The sequence below is a fragment of the Carassius carassius genome, chromosome 17 (genome assembly GCF_963082965.1).
Source record: "Carassius carassius chromosome 17, fCarCar2.1, whole genome shotgun sequence".
Taxonomy (NCBI): domain Eukaryota; kingdom Metazoa; phylum Chordata; class Actinopteri; order Cypriniformes; family Cyprinidae; genus Carassius; species Carassius carassius.
The window spans coordinates 19279990-19300335 of NC_081771.1; the positions used below are offsets into that span (position 1 = coordinate 19279990).

At 37.0% G+C, this 20346-nt stretch overlaps 1 protein-coding gene across 2 annotated transcripts in view; it reads right to left on the reverse strand.

Annotated features, from left to right (window-relative positions):
* Window positions 1-20346, reverse strand: part of LOC132161279 (syntaxin-8-like) — a 73741-nt gene that overhangs the window by 1653 nt on the left and 51742 nt on the right. For both annotated transcript variants that reach the window (XM_059571229.1, XM_059571230.1), the window contains exon 7: window positions 6152-6253. In XM_059571229.1, coding sequence (XP_059427212.1) covers window positions 6152-6253 — 102 coding nt within the window. The remainder of the gene's footprint in view (window positions 1-6151; window positions 6254-20346) is intronic.

Consider the following 20346-nt stretch of genomic DNA (forward strand, 5'->3'; position numbering starts at 1 on the left):
TGCATTTAATGATATATTGAATATGGGTGTGTTTTATTAGTGCTTTATTAAAATGATATACTTTTTGTTAAGTGCTGCCAATTGCTTTTCATTACAATAACACTACAATATCTAATAGCAGGCATATTTAGTCTAGTGGATAACACAATATTGGTATGTTTCTGAATAAAAATGTTCAAATACTGACTTGGCTAATGGTATCGAATATAATATACAGTATAGCTACACCTCAGACTGCGATTGAAAAATCTTAAAATTAATACAATTTCTGATCTAGAAATATAAAAAGTTTTTTTTCTAAAATGTTAGGCATGACAGATAGCAATTCTGTGTTCTTAGACAAAAACAAAAAAACTGTACATATAAATGCCAAATTAACTCAACAAATTCTGTTAATATGAAAAGTCCAAAATGTTCCAGAACATACAGTACAGACCAAAAGTTTGGACACACCTTCTCATTCAAAGAGTTTTCTTTATTTTCATGACTATGAAAATTGTAGAGTCACACTGAAGGCATCAAGGGCTATTTGACCAAGAAGGAGAGTGATGGGGTGCTGCGCCAGATGACCTGGCCTCCACAGTCACCGGACCTGAACCCAATCGAGATGGTTTAGGGGTGAGCTGGACCGCAGACAGAAGGCAAAAGGGCCAACAAGTGCTAAGCATCTCTCGGGGAACTCCTTCAAGACTGTTGGAAGACCATTTCAGGTGACTACCTCTTGAAGCTCATCAAGAGAATGCCAAGAGTGTGCAAAGCAGTAATCAAAGCAAAAGGTTGCTACTTTGAAGAACCTAGAATATGATATATTTTCAGTTGTTTCACACTTTTTTGTTATGTATATAATTCCACATGTGTTAATTCATAGTTTTGATGCCTTCAGTGTGAATCTACAGTTTTCATAGTCATGAAAATAAAGAAAACTCTTTGAATGAGAAGGCGAGTCCAAACTTTTGGTCTGTACTGTATAACATTTTATAATAGTGAAAAATTGCACCTTTCCTTTTCTTATAAGTGATTAATGAGACCCAATAAAAACACTCACAGCTACTATAATAAAATGTATCCATTAAACTAGAATGACATAATATATTTTTCACCTTTAAAGTGAACTTTCAGATTACCCATATACATTTTTTCCAATACACACATTTTCTGACTATGCTTGTCTCGAGCGTGCCTAACTTCAGTGCTTTCTTTCTTTGTGCAAACTCTCTAACACAGTAGACGCGCCATCATCTGTCACGTCTTTTCAAAACATGCTTATCTCAGCTAATCAGACAGGATTTTTGACATATGCACTGTTCGTCATGGACACTGGCTGGTACTGTATTTGCAGCCTGATTCAGTACTTTAGTTTACATTTCTCTCATAGTTTGGCTCGGTGGCTGTGTGTTCCCACTGGAGATCACAGTGCTAGCTGGCTTGCACTGAGGCACAGGGCAAAAGGAAGCTGTGCTGTACTAACTTACGCTGGTATTATAAAAAACCGACCTACCGAAGCCTGCTGCGGGCAGGGTGTGAGTTAGGAAATCATTCTGACTGTGGCAAGGAACAATGTCAGATTTTCAGACCCCTATCCCTTTTAAATAATTCCACATTTATTTAAAAGAAAACTGGCAAGAGAAGTGAAATATCAAACACCAAAAATAAAAAAAGGCCTTTCAAGATCCACTGAGCTGGTATACCCAAAGAAAGACATTTTTCAAGATGAAGGGAAACCGCTTTACTCTCGAATTGAACATAACCTTTTTCTGCATTAAATGGCAAATGGTGAAATTCAGATTTAAATCAGCCTAAAGAACATTTTGTAAAACAAACCATAATTCACGCTGTCAGAATTCTACGTTTCTTTGTTTGCTCCTCTTTTTCACCTCTGAGAAACTGTCACAGTTCTATAAGTAATCAAATTAGCTCTGTAACCCAATCACGCTGCCCCAATGACAACAATAAAATTTGCTAGACAAATAGATTAGTGTGCACAAGGGGGCAGAACAGAGGACACACATTCTTCCCAATTGTCCTCTATTTATTTAAAATCAAAGTCGAGGGACACAGACAGACCTGTGAAACTATATAAACTTCAACTTGACATATTCAGGGGCTTGAAGACTCAAAACATAAGCCTCAACTTCATTTTCTGACCAGATAATATTGCTCTGCCTGTCAATGTTGTTTCTAACAGCCTTTTTTTCTTTTTAAATCTTTCCAAAGAGGACAGTTGTAAAGTATTTGGCTGTAGAATGTAAACAAATTAAAAACTAATTACGTGTCAGACTTCATGCATTACAATATGATGACACATTTGGCTATTATTTTGCCATTTGACTGCAGTGCTAAAGTCCATTTCTCACGTAAAGATGAAGTCATATGGTCTATATCTATACACTACCATTCAAATGTTTAGGGTCAGAAAGAGTTTTGGCAGTAAAGGCCATTTATAGATTATATATACACACCATAATTCAGGCAGTTTTAACCTGGATTATTAAAAAACAGGAATATACTAAAGTAATCTTAAATAGACAATAGATAGAAAATACTTGCAGATACAACAGAACAACTGATATTGCATGTACAATATTCTCTATTCTCTAGAACATACAACATAATGTGAACACCCATATAGTTCGAAAATACAGTAGAGAGATACTTTATAAACATTGTGTGCCCAGACAAGAGAATGATTAGACAGCTTTAAAAGTGTGATGTTATTTTTTTTTTTACGTTCTTACCACAGGACAAAGACAAATGTCGAACAAAGTTGGGAGATGTAAGAAGTGAAGTGAGTCAGGGAACACAAGTTGAAAGAAGAGACCAAAAAAAAAAGAAAGTGGGGTACGGACGACAAGGCAGTGAGGAATGTTTCCATTCATCAATCCCCCACTGAATACATGAATATGGTTAGGTGATAAAAGCAGATGCGGGATGAGAAGACGAGAAGTAGAGAAATAAAGGAGCGAGAAAGAGAATTAATGCAAAACTCTGCAACTCTGGCCTCCGGCTCTGGGCTCTGCAAACAAACTTCAGTCTGTAGAGTCCTCTGAACAAACAAATGGAATTAAGTGTGACATTAGACGAGCAAGACCAACCACCACAACACATTTATTTCCCAGGAAAATTCAAGATGGATCTTAATAGTGAAAGTGACGTGACATACAGCCAAGTATGGTGATCCATACTCAGAATTCATGCTCTGCATTTAACCCACCAAATGAACACACACACAGCAGTGAACACACACACACACTGTGAACATACAACCGGAGCAGTGGGCAGCCATTTATGCTGCGGCGCAATTAATAATGTCTTGATATAATTTAAGATAGAGAAAGTTAATGGAAATAAAAATTCTACCGTCTACCTTCAACAGCAATGACAAAAAGACAATTGTGCCATGTTCGACATTTGTCAAGTGCATAACTAGTGACACCAAAAAGGTCTGTAGTGAGAGTAGATTGGTTGAACATCTCTCATCCCCCAAAGACACCAGCATTAGAGGATTAGTTCACCCAAAATTGAGCATATGGCAACCTTTACTCACCATTATGTGTTTTCAGACCCTTATGAGATACTCTCTTCCATGGAACAAACCAGGACAAAAGAGTGTATATAGAATATTGTAAACAATAGCTGTCTTTGAAGCCATTTGACAGCTTTGTGTGAGGATCAGACTAAAATGTAAGTTATTCAAAGAATATTTTATAAATAAAATCTTATTTTTATATCCATTTATTTATGTCAAGTCCAGATGTTTCAGGTTTGACAACCCCGGTCATGGTTCTCTTTCCAGCACAGAAAAAAACAGCTTAGATATTCTGCTGAAATACAAACATGGGGGTGAGTAAATAATCAAAGGATTTTTGGGGGAAGTATTCCTTTAATGAAGAGCTTAATGAAGACAGATATTTTGTGTCTGCTGCTGAAGTATGCAGACATGCTTGAACATTTACCACATGTGAAATGATTTAAGCGGTCCAGACATGGTTGGCAGGCACAAAACCTGAGAAATCTGAGAGGCTGCAGTCACTGATCACATCACAGAAAATGCAATTAAAGCAATAGTTCACCCATAAATGAAATTTCTGTCATCATTTCCTCAACCCCAATGTTGTGCCAAACACACAAGAAAATTTAAACACTGTACAGGCCGTTCTTTTCCCTGCATTTAGCGAAATGCAGACTGGAGCTGTCAAAGCTTCAAATAGAAATAAACGCTATATAATAACTCCTATGTGGAAGACTATTATGTTTATATATGTCTGTATATTAAGTCTCCTATAAAGTCATAGGCTTTACACACTAGAACGTCATTCTAAACCCAGGGTAAACAGAATCCTGGGTTATCTTGCTAAAAACTGCTCATAATTTACCCGGAGGTAACAAATAATCCAGAGCATTAAAAAAATGATTCCTAAACCCGTTTTAACATTCTTATTTGCATATTTGTGGCGTCAGTTTCATTAACGAGCCCAATGCAGTACACAACTAATTTACATAAAGGCTCTAGCATTGCACACCACATACATATTATATACTGCTAACTGTACTATCAATATTTTCCTAATACTGACTGTTTGTACAACACAAAGTGTTTCCGTGATGTCCAATGCATGTGAATATGAGGCACGTGATTGGGAATCTGTTGCGAAGCATCTAGCTATAACATTCTAACACTGCTTTTAAATAACAAGTGTTTTAACCTGGGGTTAAAAGCAGGGTTTAGAATGATGATAACTCGGGGTTAAAGCATAACGTGAAACACCCTTCTGAGTAAGGCTCAATGGTATATCGAGGCAATACAGCTTATATCAATAAACAGTTTAATGTTACGAGTGCATCTGAAAACCGAGTGAGCAGAAATGAAGCACAGATAGAGTGCAATAAAACAGGAGTGCACTAATTCTGACTAAAATATATTTTCTAAAATATTTGTTACTGGACATTACATGTGCCATATGTAGATTTTTCAAACTTCATCTAAGTGGATTTTGTGATAGCAGTAACTGTAAAGGGACATTTGTAATGGGGTAACTCAATTATAGGCTAAGTTACTATTCTTAGATGAGTTAAGGTCTGTTCTTACCACTAACATTGGTCTGTGCTTTTGTTATTTATTTTCATTTTTAATTTATAAATTTGAATTCTGTTTTAATTGTTAAGTTGTAATATAATGTATTGTGATTTGAAGCCAAATGTAGTTACATTCACTATTATTCTTTTCATAGGCTTCAATATGCACATTGTGTGTAGGAACGGCAGGACATGCTTTTCTTTCAAACAGAAAATCATAAAAAATATCTATATATATATATATTGTCATTCAGCCTAAATATATATATATTTCATATCGCCCAGCTCCAGAGCGCATGAGATTCACGAGTTTAACAAGTTCACTGAAAAGATCTGATTCAGAAGAATAATCTGTTCACGTAATGGTGAATAAATGTTGGCAAAATATGGAAATTGTTGCTTCTCTTATAATTCATCTATCAGGGATACCTAGGGTGTCAAAATGAAAAGTATATCAAAATCCTCTGTGAATTAGCAACAGATTTTGAGAGAGTGAAACAGATCATTAAAAAAAAAAAAAAAAAAAAAAATTGTGTCCAGCATTCAAGCTGCAAGCATTCAAGCATTTGAATGAAAAATCACCCTTTGTGATCCACTTCATACATGTTTGAAACAATTTTTGAGTTTTGGGGTGATTTATTTGAGTGATTTTATCCCTGTAACAACAGACTAACAAAATGAGATCACAGAAGAAAGTAATCTGAAGTATACAGATGTAAAATACTGTAATGTCTTGCAGAACTTTCCAGAAATCTGTGTAAATGACCTCTCTAAATGTCTCAGCCTGATCTCACCTTTACTGCCGCTCCAATAACAAACACACAGATCACATGCAGATGGGCCTGTAAGAGCTCACAGCACTGAGACCGACCATAATGTGCAGATCTGATTTTGCCATTTACAGGCAGTAGACTTAATTCCTTTCAGTTCTGCAGATTGCACTAAAAAAGGAGAAGGGAGGAGAGACGGGACAGAAAAAGAGAGATGGCCATAAATCTGAGCGATTGAATGGCTTATTGTTGCTGGGCTCTTGATGCAGAGTACATAAAACCAGAAGCTACAGAGGCGGAACACTCACCACGGGTAGCAGACTTAGTGTCTAACAGCTTGACTCTGTGCGTCTCGTTTTTGATGCGGCTGTCTGTCTTGTCCACAAGCTGAGCAAGGTCATCAATGATCTCTGAAATACACAACACGCCAAGACAAGGTGAGCAAGGTCATCAATGATCATTGAAATACACAAGCCAAGACAAGGTGAGCAAAGTCATCAATGATCTTTAAAACACACAGAATCATCATTCATAGTTACTTCCCAAGACTTGGAAATGCAATACAAACATTAAAAACAGTTTCAGTACATGATCCTAGAGAGAGAAAGAGCGCAGCACAAGACATGTGAAAGTATTCTCCTGCTGTATTTTTGTGGTGTGTGTGGGGGATTTATAGTGGCCAGAAATGTGTAGTTCGTGTGCGCTGGTAGCTGTGGCTAAACCGCACACCATCTGAGGCCTTATTGACTGTATCAGTATGTCTATGTTTGCTGACATCTGTGCAGTTACTGCTAAAATACTGTCACAAGTGGCAACAACTTGTGTCCAAGAAGGCTGGACCACAATTGGAAAATTTGAAAAAAAAAAAACAGACCATGTGGATACGACTGAAGTTTTTTCCATTACAGTTGAACAGATTTAAGGTTTTCTTAAGTTATAGTGCCCCCTAGTTCCATAAAATTGGTGAAATTTGGCATCTTTATGTTGTCAAGTTCAAGATAGCACTTACACCAAAGAAAATGTTAAACAAATAAAAAAAAATGTATCAAATACTTGCGTCCTTTGTCCATGTGCAGGTTTTTACTTAGCGAGGACACGTTTAGTCATTAGCGGTCTTTTCAAAAAATAAACTGGCTTGATTCAGTGAAATTATTTGATAAATCTCTCAACTTTTTTTCATTATCATCTCTAGGTGATACATATGAAATGTAAAAAAAAAAAAAAAAAAAAAAGGGCGAGTTTGTGAAAAAAAAAAACTTTTTCTAGGTAAATATATATTTTTAATGTATATAAGTTCAAAAGATCCATTTAACCATTTATTCATTTTTATTTTAGTCCAAGTGGTATTACAGTTGTTGCAAAAGTGTACATGTGCTTATTATAGTTTCCAAAGGATATATACTGTATGCACACAGTACACACTGTACAACTGACTTCAGGATCTCTGCGATTTATGGTCTCTGACAAACACTTTCAGAGCAAAAAAATAAAAAATAAACAAAGAAGAGAAGAAAATCAGCACAAACACAACTGATTCCAGCAGCTTTGGTGCTAGGACCTAATTAGTACTTAAATTAAATTACTAAAATAATCAAACAGAAACAGTTTCAGATTTCCTGGAAGAAGTTGGATGAAGTAGGAAAGTTTATAATCTACTTTCTGGGAGGAAATGTAAGAGATCTGGAGAGATACAGAGACACAGACTCACTCCTGTGCTTTTAAGAACTGAATTGAGAAGTAGAAAGAGAAAGTAGAGTTTGGACCAGGACACAATGTGTCACAAATATGACATTTAACAAATAAGATCTTTTATTTAAACTAAAACTGGACCTTCAATTAAAAATACCTGTATTTAAAATCAACCTGTAAACATGTACATATTATACAAATTTATAGAATTCACAGTTTACATTATACTGTAATACTACCCATTACTAGACCTGTGCTACTGTACTTAACTAACCATCTGTATTATGATTTGCAGTGTTTTTCTGTCTGTTTCAGTGTCCTGGAACTAATGCACTATAAAATCATTTTTATGAGGTCTGTTTTATCCTAGAAAATATAAGACAGTAGGGATTGAACATCACTGGGCAATGTGCCATTTAGAATTTCCCAGGACAATATGTTGTCTCCATCAGCCTCTGTCACCAAAGCAACCTACAACAACCTTTACTGTATTCCTGAAAATTCTTACAACTGTAGCCATTTTTTATTTATCATTACAGTGTGTAAAGCCATGAGCACACAGGTTATTTTAGTCACAATCAAACAAAATAAAAAAAACATTTTAAGGTGTTTTTTTTTTTTTTTGCATCACTCCTTTCTATATGTATGTGCTTAAGCTATCTTATTGAGAAATAATATTGTAATGGACAAATTAAAAAAAGTCACCTTAATTTTGTTTCGTTTCAATAGTGATCACCTACTGTAGATGCAACATGGAAAAAAACTTCACTTGCATGTTCCACATTGCTTAGTGAAATAGTCATACACACGAGGGGCAAACAACAACAACAGCAACATATCTATATCATATCTATATATCAATATATCTATATCAGCAACATATATATATATATATATATATATATATATATATATATATATATATATATATATATATATATATATATACATATATATATATACATACATACATATATATATACATGTATACATACATATATATATATATATATATATATATATATGTGTGTGTGTGTGTGTGTGCAAGATACAGTGTGCTTAGTTTACAGCTCTGATTAAGTTTGATGAGAGTCTGTTGAAACCCATTTTTAAGTCTCAATCTATTATGTGTACTGGTACATTAACTTTGTATCACACACTTGAGAAGACTAACATCTGAACGGAATCTTCTCATTTTCTTTCATAAGCTGAAGTGAGCAGAACGTGAACTGCAGAGCAAAAAACAAACCAAAAAAAAAAAACCCAGCTTCTGACAAAATTAAAAAATGAAAAGAAAAAAAGTGAATTTAAGCACAAAATACCATGGCGCATTACAGAGTACGTTCAATACAATATAATGTATGATTAAATAGAAAGTTAATTGTCCATTTTGCTTTAGTGCAGATCTAGTTGTGTGGCTTCCCTTCGCCCTGCTCTAAAAACACTAACCTTGCTGAAAGCCTCTTTCCAGAGTAGAGAGAAAATGAGTGAAAGAAATGAAGCAGAGAGAAATAAAACGAAAGAATGAAACGGAAAGAAAAGAGATTAATGAGAAAACGGTTAAAGAAAAAAAAAGTAAAAAGGAGAGGGAAGGAACAGGTTGACCTGTTTGGACTTTGAGGTAGAGCAGAACCCACACTTGAACAGAAACCACGACTGTAAAAACGAGCCGTTTACTGACAGAATTTCAATAGCTAGCAGCAGCGAGCTGGATGTAATTCAGTAGAAATGCAAGTTGTACGTTTTTTCTTCTGCTTGCTGCCATCAGCCTGCCAACTCAAATAAGCCTTGGTCCACTGTGCAACAAGCTGTTTTGATGAAGCCTGATGAAGAAGAATCTCCAACAAATTTCAGACTCTGATACAGAAGCCAAAACAGCCGTCACTCACAGCATTACTGTTATTGGTGGAAGGAGTGGAAGGACCAAAGGTTAAATATATAATGTGTCATGTCAGCTGATAGGTACAAAAAGATATAAATCAAGAACCAAAATGAAGCCAAAAAACACCAATGGAAACACAATACCACTAAGAACCGCAGATCAAGGCATATTTTGAAATGCATTACGGTCATTTTACCATGGGTGAATGTGCGGTCAAAGCAGACTTTGGTGTTCCATTCATTTCCATTTAAACGTGAATAAGGAGGACGGAAACACAATAATATCTGTGTAACAACAATATTTAAGATCGTTTACTCTGACCTGTAGATTTATACTTTTATATGTAAAAGGCATTCGACTAATAGAGAAGTCCCACAGATTGGTTCCACGCAAAGCATTAGTGAAAGGAGATGATTTGTTTTATGTATTATATTTTATATAATTCAATTTATAATGTATTTTTATATTATATCTAACCTTGAGGCTTTTCCACAAGGATGGGAGAGAACACACTGATGACCGCAGTGGTCTGGCCAGAAGCACAGTTGGATGGAGGTGCAGGTTTCCTGGCTCTGATACAGACCAGGAACAGGTTCATGAGTATTAATCTGGCAGCTCTAGGAAGAGATCTGAACACATTTGTGAAGGATGAGAGCCAGTTTGGCAGCAGAGCTTTGATTACAGTCAAAATGACAGATGCAGTCAGAGGTCAAAAAGTGAATGTTTTTCCCTTTTCTTTTTCAGAATATCAGCCCGGTACATACACATGCTTCGGCTTTATTGAAATAATCCTCCAAGTTCAATACAAGTTAAGCTCTATTAACAGATGTATACAGTACACCAGTAGTATAAAGTTTATTAAACAGACAAAAGTTGAGTTTCAGAGTAGCAAACAAATGAAAAATGAATGCTATTGTAATAGACACAGTTGTGCTCATAAGTTTACATACCCCTTGAAGAATATGCAAAACATTTTGTGTGTAAACTTATGAGTAAAACTGTAATTGAAAAAAAAAAAAAGAAAAGAAAAAGAAAAAATTCAAAAGAAATAATGGAAGAATTGTAGTTTTGGGGTGAACTATCCCTAGCTTTCCTTCTGTAATATACTCTGATGAACTCTCATAAAACACAAAAAAGAGCTGTAGTGAATGTCAAGATTTTTAGTGACTACTAACATAAACTTTTTATAAAACTTTTATAGCACTTTAATGTCCCTTCTGAAATTTTGTTTATTTCAAAATCGTTTCATTGCAATTTTACAAAAAAAGAACATTAAAAACAAAATGTTCAGAATGTCCCTTTTTGTGTTTAAAACACACAAAAAAAGTCATATGAGTTTGAAACAACATGATGGTAAAATAGATGGAACTGTTTACAGCTTGTATTTAACCCATAACATTGCTCAAACAAGGATTATTTACTTGAGATGAGGCATAAGAGCTCAGAAGCAAAGAACTGTGTCACATATGGCTTAACTTGAGGCCACGCGTGTGGTAGGAGAAAATTGGCGTGTCCAACAGGAGGCCCAGAGACCACAACTGTGCACAAAGCCACGGAAATCATGTTGATAATGAAGAGCATCATTTGAAGGGGACATACAGCAGATTAATGCAGAAGAAGAAACACATAATAAACTTTTTGAGAGTGTCAAAGAAAAACAGACATAACAGACAGAAGCAAGTGTCTCAAACATAAGGTAAGATTTAGCTTCAGACTCTCATAACAATTCAGTAACTCTACTGGCAGCAGTGTACTCATGGGAAAACAGGCCTGCCTGCCGGTTCCCCTCACACAAGCTTGCCATTCCAGTGACATAATTCTCAATTTCCGAACTCAGTGTTTGCACAAATATCTGACAGCTGCCTTCTCTGGCTTGGGCTGTAACTATCAGCCACATAACAAAGCCGAGCCTGTTCCAAGTGAGGGCTGTTTATTTAAAATGCTATCATACTGAATAAACCTCTAAACCCACATTGTGGAGCACAGACAATGTGTATCCACACACACACAAACTCACTTAGAGTGGGCAAGAAATGTAAATGTGTGTGGGGTCAATGACAAATAACAGTGTCTGCATTGAAGAAAAAGTAATATATATATATATATATATATATATATATATAGACACACACACACACACACTTACCGGTTCCTTTATTAGGTACACCTGTTCAATTGCTTGGTAACACAAATTCCTAATCAGCCAATCACATGGCAGCCAGCAACTCAATTTGGGCATCTAGATGTGGTCAAGACGACTTGCTGAAGTTCAAACCGAGCATCAGAATGGTGAAGAAAGGGGATTTCAGTGACTTTGAACGTGGAATGGTTGTTGGTGCCAGACGGGTTGGTCTAAGTATTTCAAAAACTGCTGATCTACTGGGATTTGCATGCACAAACATAGGGTTTACAGAGAATGGTCCGAAAAAAATAAAATATCCAGTGAACGGCAGTTATATGGACAAAATGCCTTGTTGATGTAAGAGGTCAGAGGAGAATGGGCATACTAGTTACAGATGATAGAAATGCAACAGTAACTCAAATAACCACTTGTTACAACCAAGGTATGCAGAATACCATCTCTGTACGCACAACACGTCTAACTCTGAAGCAGACGGGCTAGAGCAGCAGAAGACCACACCTTTCTTCAACAGAGGCTACAAGTCACACAGGCTCACCAAAATTGGACAATAGAAGTTTGGAAAAATGTTGCCTGGTCTGATGTGTCCCGATTTCTGCTGCAAAATTCAGATGGTAGGGTCAGAATTTGGTGTAAAATACATGAAATTATGGATCCATGATTATGGTGTGGGGTATGTATATATATGTATGTATATTTTCTTGACACTTTGAGCCCCTCTCTCTCTCTCTCTCTCTCGATATATATATATATATATATATATATATATATATAATTTAAAATACAAGTTCATAAATATACTTAGCATGTTGCTTTTATAGGTTTTTGAAAAAATTTCTATACTATTGTCAAGAAAATAAATTTTAATGACTCGGTCATGTGGAATAACCATCAAGTAACACTTTTTTATATGTACTTTTTAATGCTATGAACACATGGTAGTGTACACATCTGAAACATTTACAAAAACATTTTATAACGAAATATAAAACAAAAAGGTTGAATTACATGAAATTTTTGGAGACATGCACCACATTTTGTTGAAAATTTTTGAAAGCATTTCCTGTACCAAAAGAAAAAAGAAAACAACAACAACAAAAAAACTGAACGTCATGATATTGACCTGTTCATTAATTAATTTTCAGCAGTCAAGTAAAATGTATTCATACAGTGCATTTCACAATACACCGTTTCACAGCAGCTTTATAGAAAATCATAATGTTTATAATATTATAATCAACTTTTTTGCTTTATTGGTAAAGTTATATTTTGTCGCAACCAATAAAAAACAGTGAAGGCATTATAAGAAATACAGATTTAGTTAAAGCTCACATCAGCATTTGACTTAAACTGCCTTCGTCTACTAAAACAATACTTATTAAAATATGTTCATTCATTACTATTAGGCATTCATAAGGGACAGAAGTGTGAAATTTGGCCCAGAAACATAATTTTTTAGGATATCCTAATGTCAACACAGCACGTGATGCTGTAAAAACGTGAACCCTCTGAGAGAGACACCAATCAGACACAGATGTTCTCGCATTATGACCTCATGCATGCATTTTCATTCTCACCATACCGCCATCATCTCAAACACGTTGGGTCGCCCCACCTCCAGGCCCATCAGAGCAAGCGTCTTTCTCTAAACAACCGGTCGTGATTAGCTTTCCTTCTCTGCCAGATGCTTTTCACAAGGACAAACCAAAGCAGTTAACAGGTTCATTTCCGTACCTGCTTGTAATGTGGAATGGGACACTTCCGATTCTGGGAATAATATAGGGGAGTGATTTGCTCTTGGACCTGAGCCGCCTTTCCAGGCACTAACTGCCAATTGTTTGAAAAAGTCACTGCAAATCCTTCTGAGAGGCGGTCTGCAAAGGAAGGGTGGAAGCTGACAATCCGTGTCCTGTCCTGTCCACTCTGCCAGCTCTCTCCCACTCTGTCTGTCTCTCTCAGCTTGCAGCAAGCAATTCGAGTCTTCCAGCAGTGACTCACTGGAGAGATTCCTCTGCATTCAAATCTGTTTCCTATTAATTAGTCTCTGTTATCAGAACATGTCTCACGCTTTGGGTTGATCTTGTGCCTCACTTACAAGCAGAAAGTAGTTCAGCTGTTTCCTACTATCATGAGTTTCCTACAAAAATGCCAAATTGTGGCTGCTCTCATCTAACAGGTTCTGTTAAACATCACAGGAAGGTGAAGTGCACTGTGACATTAAAGGGGTGGTTGATTGCAATTTCACTTTTTTAACGTTAGTTAGTGTATAATGTTGCTGTTTGAGAATAAACAATATCTGCAAAGTTGCAGTGCTGAAAGTTCAATGCAAACGGATATATCATCTTTTAAAATTCTGGCAGTTTAATGCCTACAAAAATGGCTGGTAAGCAGGGGCGGACTGGCCATCTGGAGCACTGGGACTTTTCCCGGTGGCCCGCTGGCCAATGTGGGCCAGTACACCGACAAGGAGTGTGTTTTGTTTGCATTAGTGTTTTGCCCTCCCTCCCTGTTTAGTTTGGTCTACTCCATTGCGTATCTTGAAACACGCCCCCTTTCATGTCGTCTAATTCACAGGGAGAGAGAGACAAATTTATCCGGTACAGCGAATTTCTCTGAGCAGCAGGCCACTGTATACGTTCACTTAAAACATAACTGACTGTGTTTATGAGAATAATTGCAGAGACAATTATTTTGAGATAATTCTGTGTGTATGTGTTCATTAAGAAGTTACGATACGCGAAAGACGAGTGCGAGTGCAAGCTCAAAAGCCTAAATTTAAAGGATGCCCATTTTCCACAAGTTGATAAGATTCTTTAGGGACTGCATGAAAGGTCTATAACATACTTTGGTAAAAATTTCTCAACAGTAGTGTAAAACAACACCTCTTATGCCGGGAGCAAATGATGACTGCTATGTTAATTATTATATCCGATCACAAAACACCTAAATCGCTTAAGAGTAGGGCTGGGACAACGCATCGAGGTCATCGATAACGTCGACGCAAAAAATACGTCGACGCAAAATATGCGCATCGATTCGTCGACCTGTTTTTATTTCTCTAAAAACCGTTTGCAAAACGTTTACCTTATGTGCGCTGTATGTACGCGATGGCCGGATCAACATTCTGTCCAACGTTATATAACCAATCCAGGGGTTTTTCTGCATTGATCTTTTTTTTTGGCGGCTGTCAAAGCCTTATTTGATCGATGAGTGACAGTGACAGGGCGCGTACGAGAGAGAGCCCCGGCTGCGCGCGCACTCACAGTCTTCAAACAACACGAGCGCTTCTTGCTCTCTCTCCCTTGTGCATATTAATCAAAATCATTAAACACGATAGAAAAAGGGCGAAACACCCAAGTTTCACGCGCTCGCGCATTCACAGTCTTCAAACTACACGAGCGCTGTCTTGCTTGCTCGCTCTCTCTCTCTCGCTCTCTCTCCCTCCCTCGTGCATATTAACCAAAATCATTAGACACGAAAGAAAAAGGGCGGAACGCCAAAGTTTCACGTGGAGCATTCGGAGCACTCTCTGTATTAGCTTAAAGCCCTAAAGTTTACATTGGTTACTGTATTCTTTCAATTGCTCTAAACAAGTATTTTGGGTGAACTTTTTTATTGAATGCTAGACATCAAGTTGTTGTTATTTTCATCTAAAAGAAGAACTTTTTTTCAGTAAGCTAGGCCCTATGTGTTCAGTAAGCTTGTTTCAGTAAGCTATGTGTTTTCAAGGCTTCAAGGTTTTATTGAATGCTATCTCTATACAAGTGCAAAGTAATGCATTCTTAGTCAGTCTTTTATTTTGTAATTTTAAGAGAAATAAACATATATTGCAATGTTAAGGAATTCATGTTTTTTTTCATTCAGATATGTAAATCAACATGTATAAATTGTTAGTAGTCAATTAATGGGGAGATAATCGAAATCGAATCGGTCTGAAAAATTAATCGTTAGATTAATCGATGCATCGAAAAAATAATCGCTAGATTAATCGTTTAAAAAATAATCGTTTATCCCAGCCCTACTTAAGAGACATTCTTGTCTATATCTGCTCCAGCATAAAAACAATGGCGGACTGATGACAGCTCAATCAGGGCAGGTCTAAGGTAAGACGGCCGTGTCAATCAACAATCGTGGGAGGGGCCTTGGTCACTGTGACGTCACATAGCCAAGAATCTGAGGATGATTTTTTTTTTTTTTTTTTTTTAAGGGTATTTATCAGTTTTTTTGGTTGGATTTGTATCATTTTAGGGTGGTTGTGTACACACACTGCCAACACACATTTCAGTTCAAACAACATGTAAAAGTGAATTTTGCATCTGATGACCCCTTTTTAAAACTGCAGTGCTGGAGGAAAGTAGAATAGATTGTATATTGTACATGCTGTGTTGAATTTAAGTTTTTAAAAAGAATGTGCAGTGTGTGACATCATATCATGACCGTTGCAGCGTATAAAGAAATTTAGCATACTCAAAGTCTAGTGTGAAAAAAGCTACACAAATCTATAAGTCAAGAGTTCGGCTGGTGGAAATGTACTCAGTTACTTAATGTAACCTTGGTTCCCTGAGATACGGAAAGTAGTACTGCGTCTTGCTAGACGCATATGGGAAAAAGCCTATTTTCTCCTGAACTGAAGCCTTTTTCATTCATGCAGTGAAAATGCATGACCAGCGGTACGTGCAGTGTATTAAAAAACTAACCAATGGCTAAGCAGCGGTGCTGCATGAGCCTATCGCGACGAAGCCCACCAAGCTTGCCATAGCCTGGCAGAATGGGTGGGGCGGTCTGGCTAAATAAGCAGGTGTTCACCACAGGATTCTCATGTTGCTTCGACTGAAGCGACGACTGAGTTGTGCAGCTACATAGCATGGCTAGCAACGCAGTACTCGTCTAACGACTAAGATATAAAACTTCCATAAGCAATCCATTGCCATAGAGAAGTTAACCTGTTAACCAGACCCCCCATTGTGGGACTCACACATAAAAGTGCCCTACTTATCTTAAAATTGCAACAGTTCCTTACTTCAGTGTGCTACACACTGGGCTTTAATTTTCATCACTCATAGTTGATAATACTCAAAACACTGAAAAGTTATAGACACTGAAGTGGCTTGAAAAAAACTGTACCACACTGATTTTTTTTTCATATAAATATACAGTACAGACCAAAAGTTTGGACACACCTTCTCATTCAAAGAGTTTTCTTTATTTTCATGACTATGAAAATTGTAGAGTCACACTGAAGGCATCAAGGGCTATTTGACCAAGAAGGAGAGTGATGGGGTGCTGCGCCAGATGACCTGGCCTCCACAGTCACCGGACCTGAACCCAATCGAGATGGTTTAGGGGTGAGCTGGACCGCAGAGTGAAGGCAAAAGGGCCAACAAGTGCTAAGCATCTCTCGGGGGACTCCTTCAAGACTGTTGGAAGACAATTTCAGGTGACTACCTCTTGAAGCTCATCAAGAGAATGCCAAGAGTGTGCAAAGCAGTAATCAAAGCAAAAGGTGGCTACTTTGAAGAACCTAGAATATGACATATTTTCAGTTGTTTCACACTTTTTTTGTTATGTATATAATTCCACATGTGTTAATTCATAGTTTTGATGCCTTCAGTGTGAATCTACAATTTTCATAGTCATTAAAATAAAGAAAACTCTTTGAATGAAAAGGTGTGTCCAAACTTTTGGTCTGTACTGTACATGAAATCAGTCTTGGAACAATCTAGAAAAGTAATGGTTTGAAAGTCACATGTCTCATGAGTTTCTATTTCAAATCTGAAGAAGATACCATGAAAAATGAAATTCCTGCAACCATTTTTCTGATACTATGTCTACCCCCCCCCCCCCCCCCCCCACCTCCCAAATATAAAACATATTTACCAACTGTATTGAAGGGTTCTACTAACTATTTTAGTCATTAAACATACCAATGCATAGTTTTTCTATTATAAAACAATAGACATAATCTTAGACATCATATAATTGATTTATTGAGCACTAGAAAAATACAATAAGAATAATTTGAGCAATAATAAGAAAAATAAAGAAGAATTAACTATGTATGCCAATTACAGTACATCCTGAGATTTCTAGAAATACAGCATTTACACTACAGTAGATGGTAATATAGTCAATAATCACATGCTGATGTGCTGATGGCCAGTTATAGAGATGGTAATCATACAGCTGCACCATAAAGTCAATAATCACACTCTATTCATATAGATGGCGTTCACATTGATAGTTGCTTCTAGTTCTCCTTGTTTCCCTGTTTAAATGCAGCATACAGACTCCTGCCACCTGGCATGGGAAAGACATATGCAAGGGCAGAGTTAGTCTCAGCCTCAGACGTTTAGCCAACAGTCTGTGGGCATGACGTCTGAGGATGAGACTAACTCTGCTCTTGCATATGACTTTCCCATGCCAGCAGGTGGCAGTTGTCTGTATTCTACATTCAAACAGGGAAACCAGGAGAACTAGAAGTAGCTATCAATGTGCATATGGCACACAAAAGTGGAAACACTTCAGGAGTGTTGAAGTCGTTATCGGATTGGTTGAATTCTACAGGATTTCCACGAGACGTGTGTGTCGCGTTCTTTAACGCTTCGCCTGGAAACAAAAGATGCCGTGGCGCCAAACCCCCTAATGACAGAGGAAAGTTGAGCGCTTATCAGGGTCAACTAAATACTGGATTTTCAAAAGTATGTGAAATATTTAAAGTTTGCGGCACAGAATCTTTAAAATATGTCAGAGAGTTTTACACACCGGTCTGTTATTGTGGCGACATTTCAACGCCTCGAAAGGTGACAATGAACGAAATGAACTGTGGTTGGATGTTGGACATGTCGGTCAAACCGCCTCATGGGCAGGCCTTGGCCAATGAAAGCTACCATGAATTCCAGACCATCAGTCTAAAGGTCTGGCTATGCAAGACTAGGACTACATGCTAGTTGGCCATCCGGTGTGTTTTAGTGCTAATTTTCTGCCCCAACGCAGGTGATGGAAGACAAAATGAGGTGACACCATTTTCGGATGGGCTGAGGGTGAGCAAATTTTAACTTTCAAATAAAATTGTAACTTTTGGGTGAACTATTCTTTTAATATGAACACTAAATGATAAACAAAGGGGCAACATAAAACCTCAATCTTGCGGCACAGCAGCACTGGATCATGAGAGGCGCTGTGAGCTAGTGTGTTTATTAGGGGTGTCCCCGACTAATGATTTTCATAGTCGAATCGGAATTTCAAATCTTGCTGATATTCAACTGATAGTCGAATCATATGTTTGGGGTCGGGGCAAAATACATTGAGTCAAGTCAGACATTCGACAGTCATAATTACTGATATTAACACAGGGAAAATGTGTAACAAATGCCTTGCAGGTACAAACGGGGTAAATAATTTTTTCAGGTTTTGATTTAAAGATAGTTAACACTAAACGTCAGCGAAACCCAAACAGTTCACAATTTTTACAATAGTGCTCTCATTATAAAGTCAGCCTATATGACAGTAGTTATTAATGTTCTGCATCTCTGTTTTGAGCTGCGTGCGCTGAAGATGACCAGTAGAGTGAGCATTTGATAGCGAGTTTTTAATCAATGGAATTCAACTCATAATTTCATGTAGAATACACTTCGTTATTTATACAACATAACATTAATATTAGGACTTATAGGCTATCTGCAAAAAGAGCCTGCATGCAAATGAACTTGTGTGCGCGGCTCTGAATGCGAAGTCCTTTTGTAGACGCGTTCTTCACGAAACAATGTGCAGAAACACAGCAACTCTACAAATTCACCGCGTTTTATTATAATGGTGTTCTCATTATAATGGTATGGGTGTGACAGTCCCAGTCATAGTTATTAATATTCTGCATTGTAGTTTGACCTGCTTGTGCTGTGCGCTGAAGAGATATCACCGTAGTGCTACAATGAAGCGCTTGATTCAAAACCAAATGCATCTTATATCAGGTATATAATATATTCACAATATATATACACCAGCTGAAATGTTTTGAAATCACTTGTACCCTACCTGTTCGAAAAAATCCAGTCTCTGCCTGTGTCAGTTTGAGTCTTGGTAAAGTTTTAAATCCCTGTCGCCAAGATGCTCCTCTGTAGGTCATGGATTATGGAAAGTGAAACATAAATCTATAGGGGTGGTTGGATTTATTCACGTACTTTAAAATATTTATTTGAAGCTTCTTTCTTTTCAGTTTCTTATTCATGGCTTTATCATAATAGGCTGCATATTAACTTATTGGGTGAAAACCGCAAGTTCTATGTGAAATCAGATATTTGAGCACTCACATATAGTCAGAATGGCATAATCATAACAGCCAGCGAACATTCGACTGTTAGATTGGTAGTCGAATCAGGCTCCTCGAATCTAAGCATCGAACCGTCGACTATTTGGGATCACCCCTAGTGTTTATATGCAATCTGTGATTCTTTTAGAACCCTTCCTACACTGACATATACATTTTTGTTAAACTTGGGTGAATGAATAATCAGAATCAGAATCAGAATGAGCTTTTATTGCCAGGTATGTTTACACATACGAGGAATTTGTTTTCGTGACAGAAGCTCCGCAGTACAACAGAATGACAGCGACAGAACATAAAACACATAATAAAAGAATATAAAAATACAAAAAATACAAATAAGTAGACAAGGAATGACAATATACAAATTGACAATTGTAGGCAGGTATATTACAAAAATGCAGTTATGTATGTACATGTATATTATGTGCAAAATTTAAGTGTATACTAAGTATGTGTGTTAGATAAATTA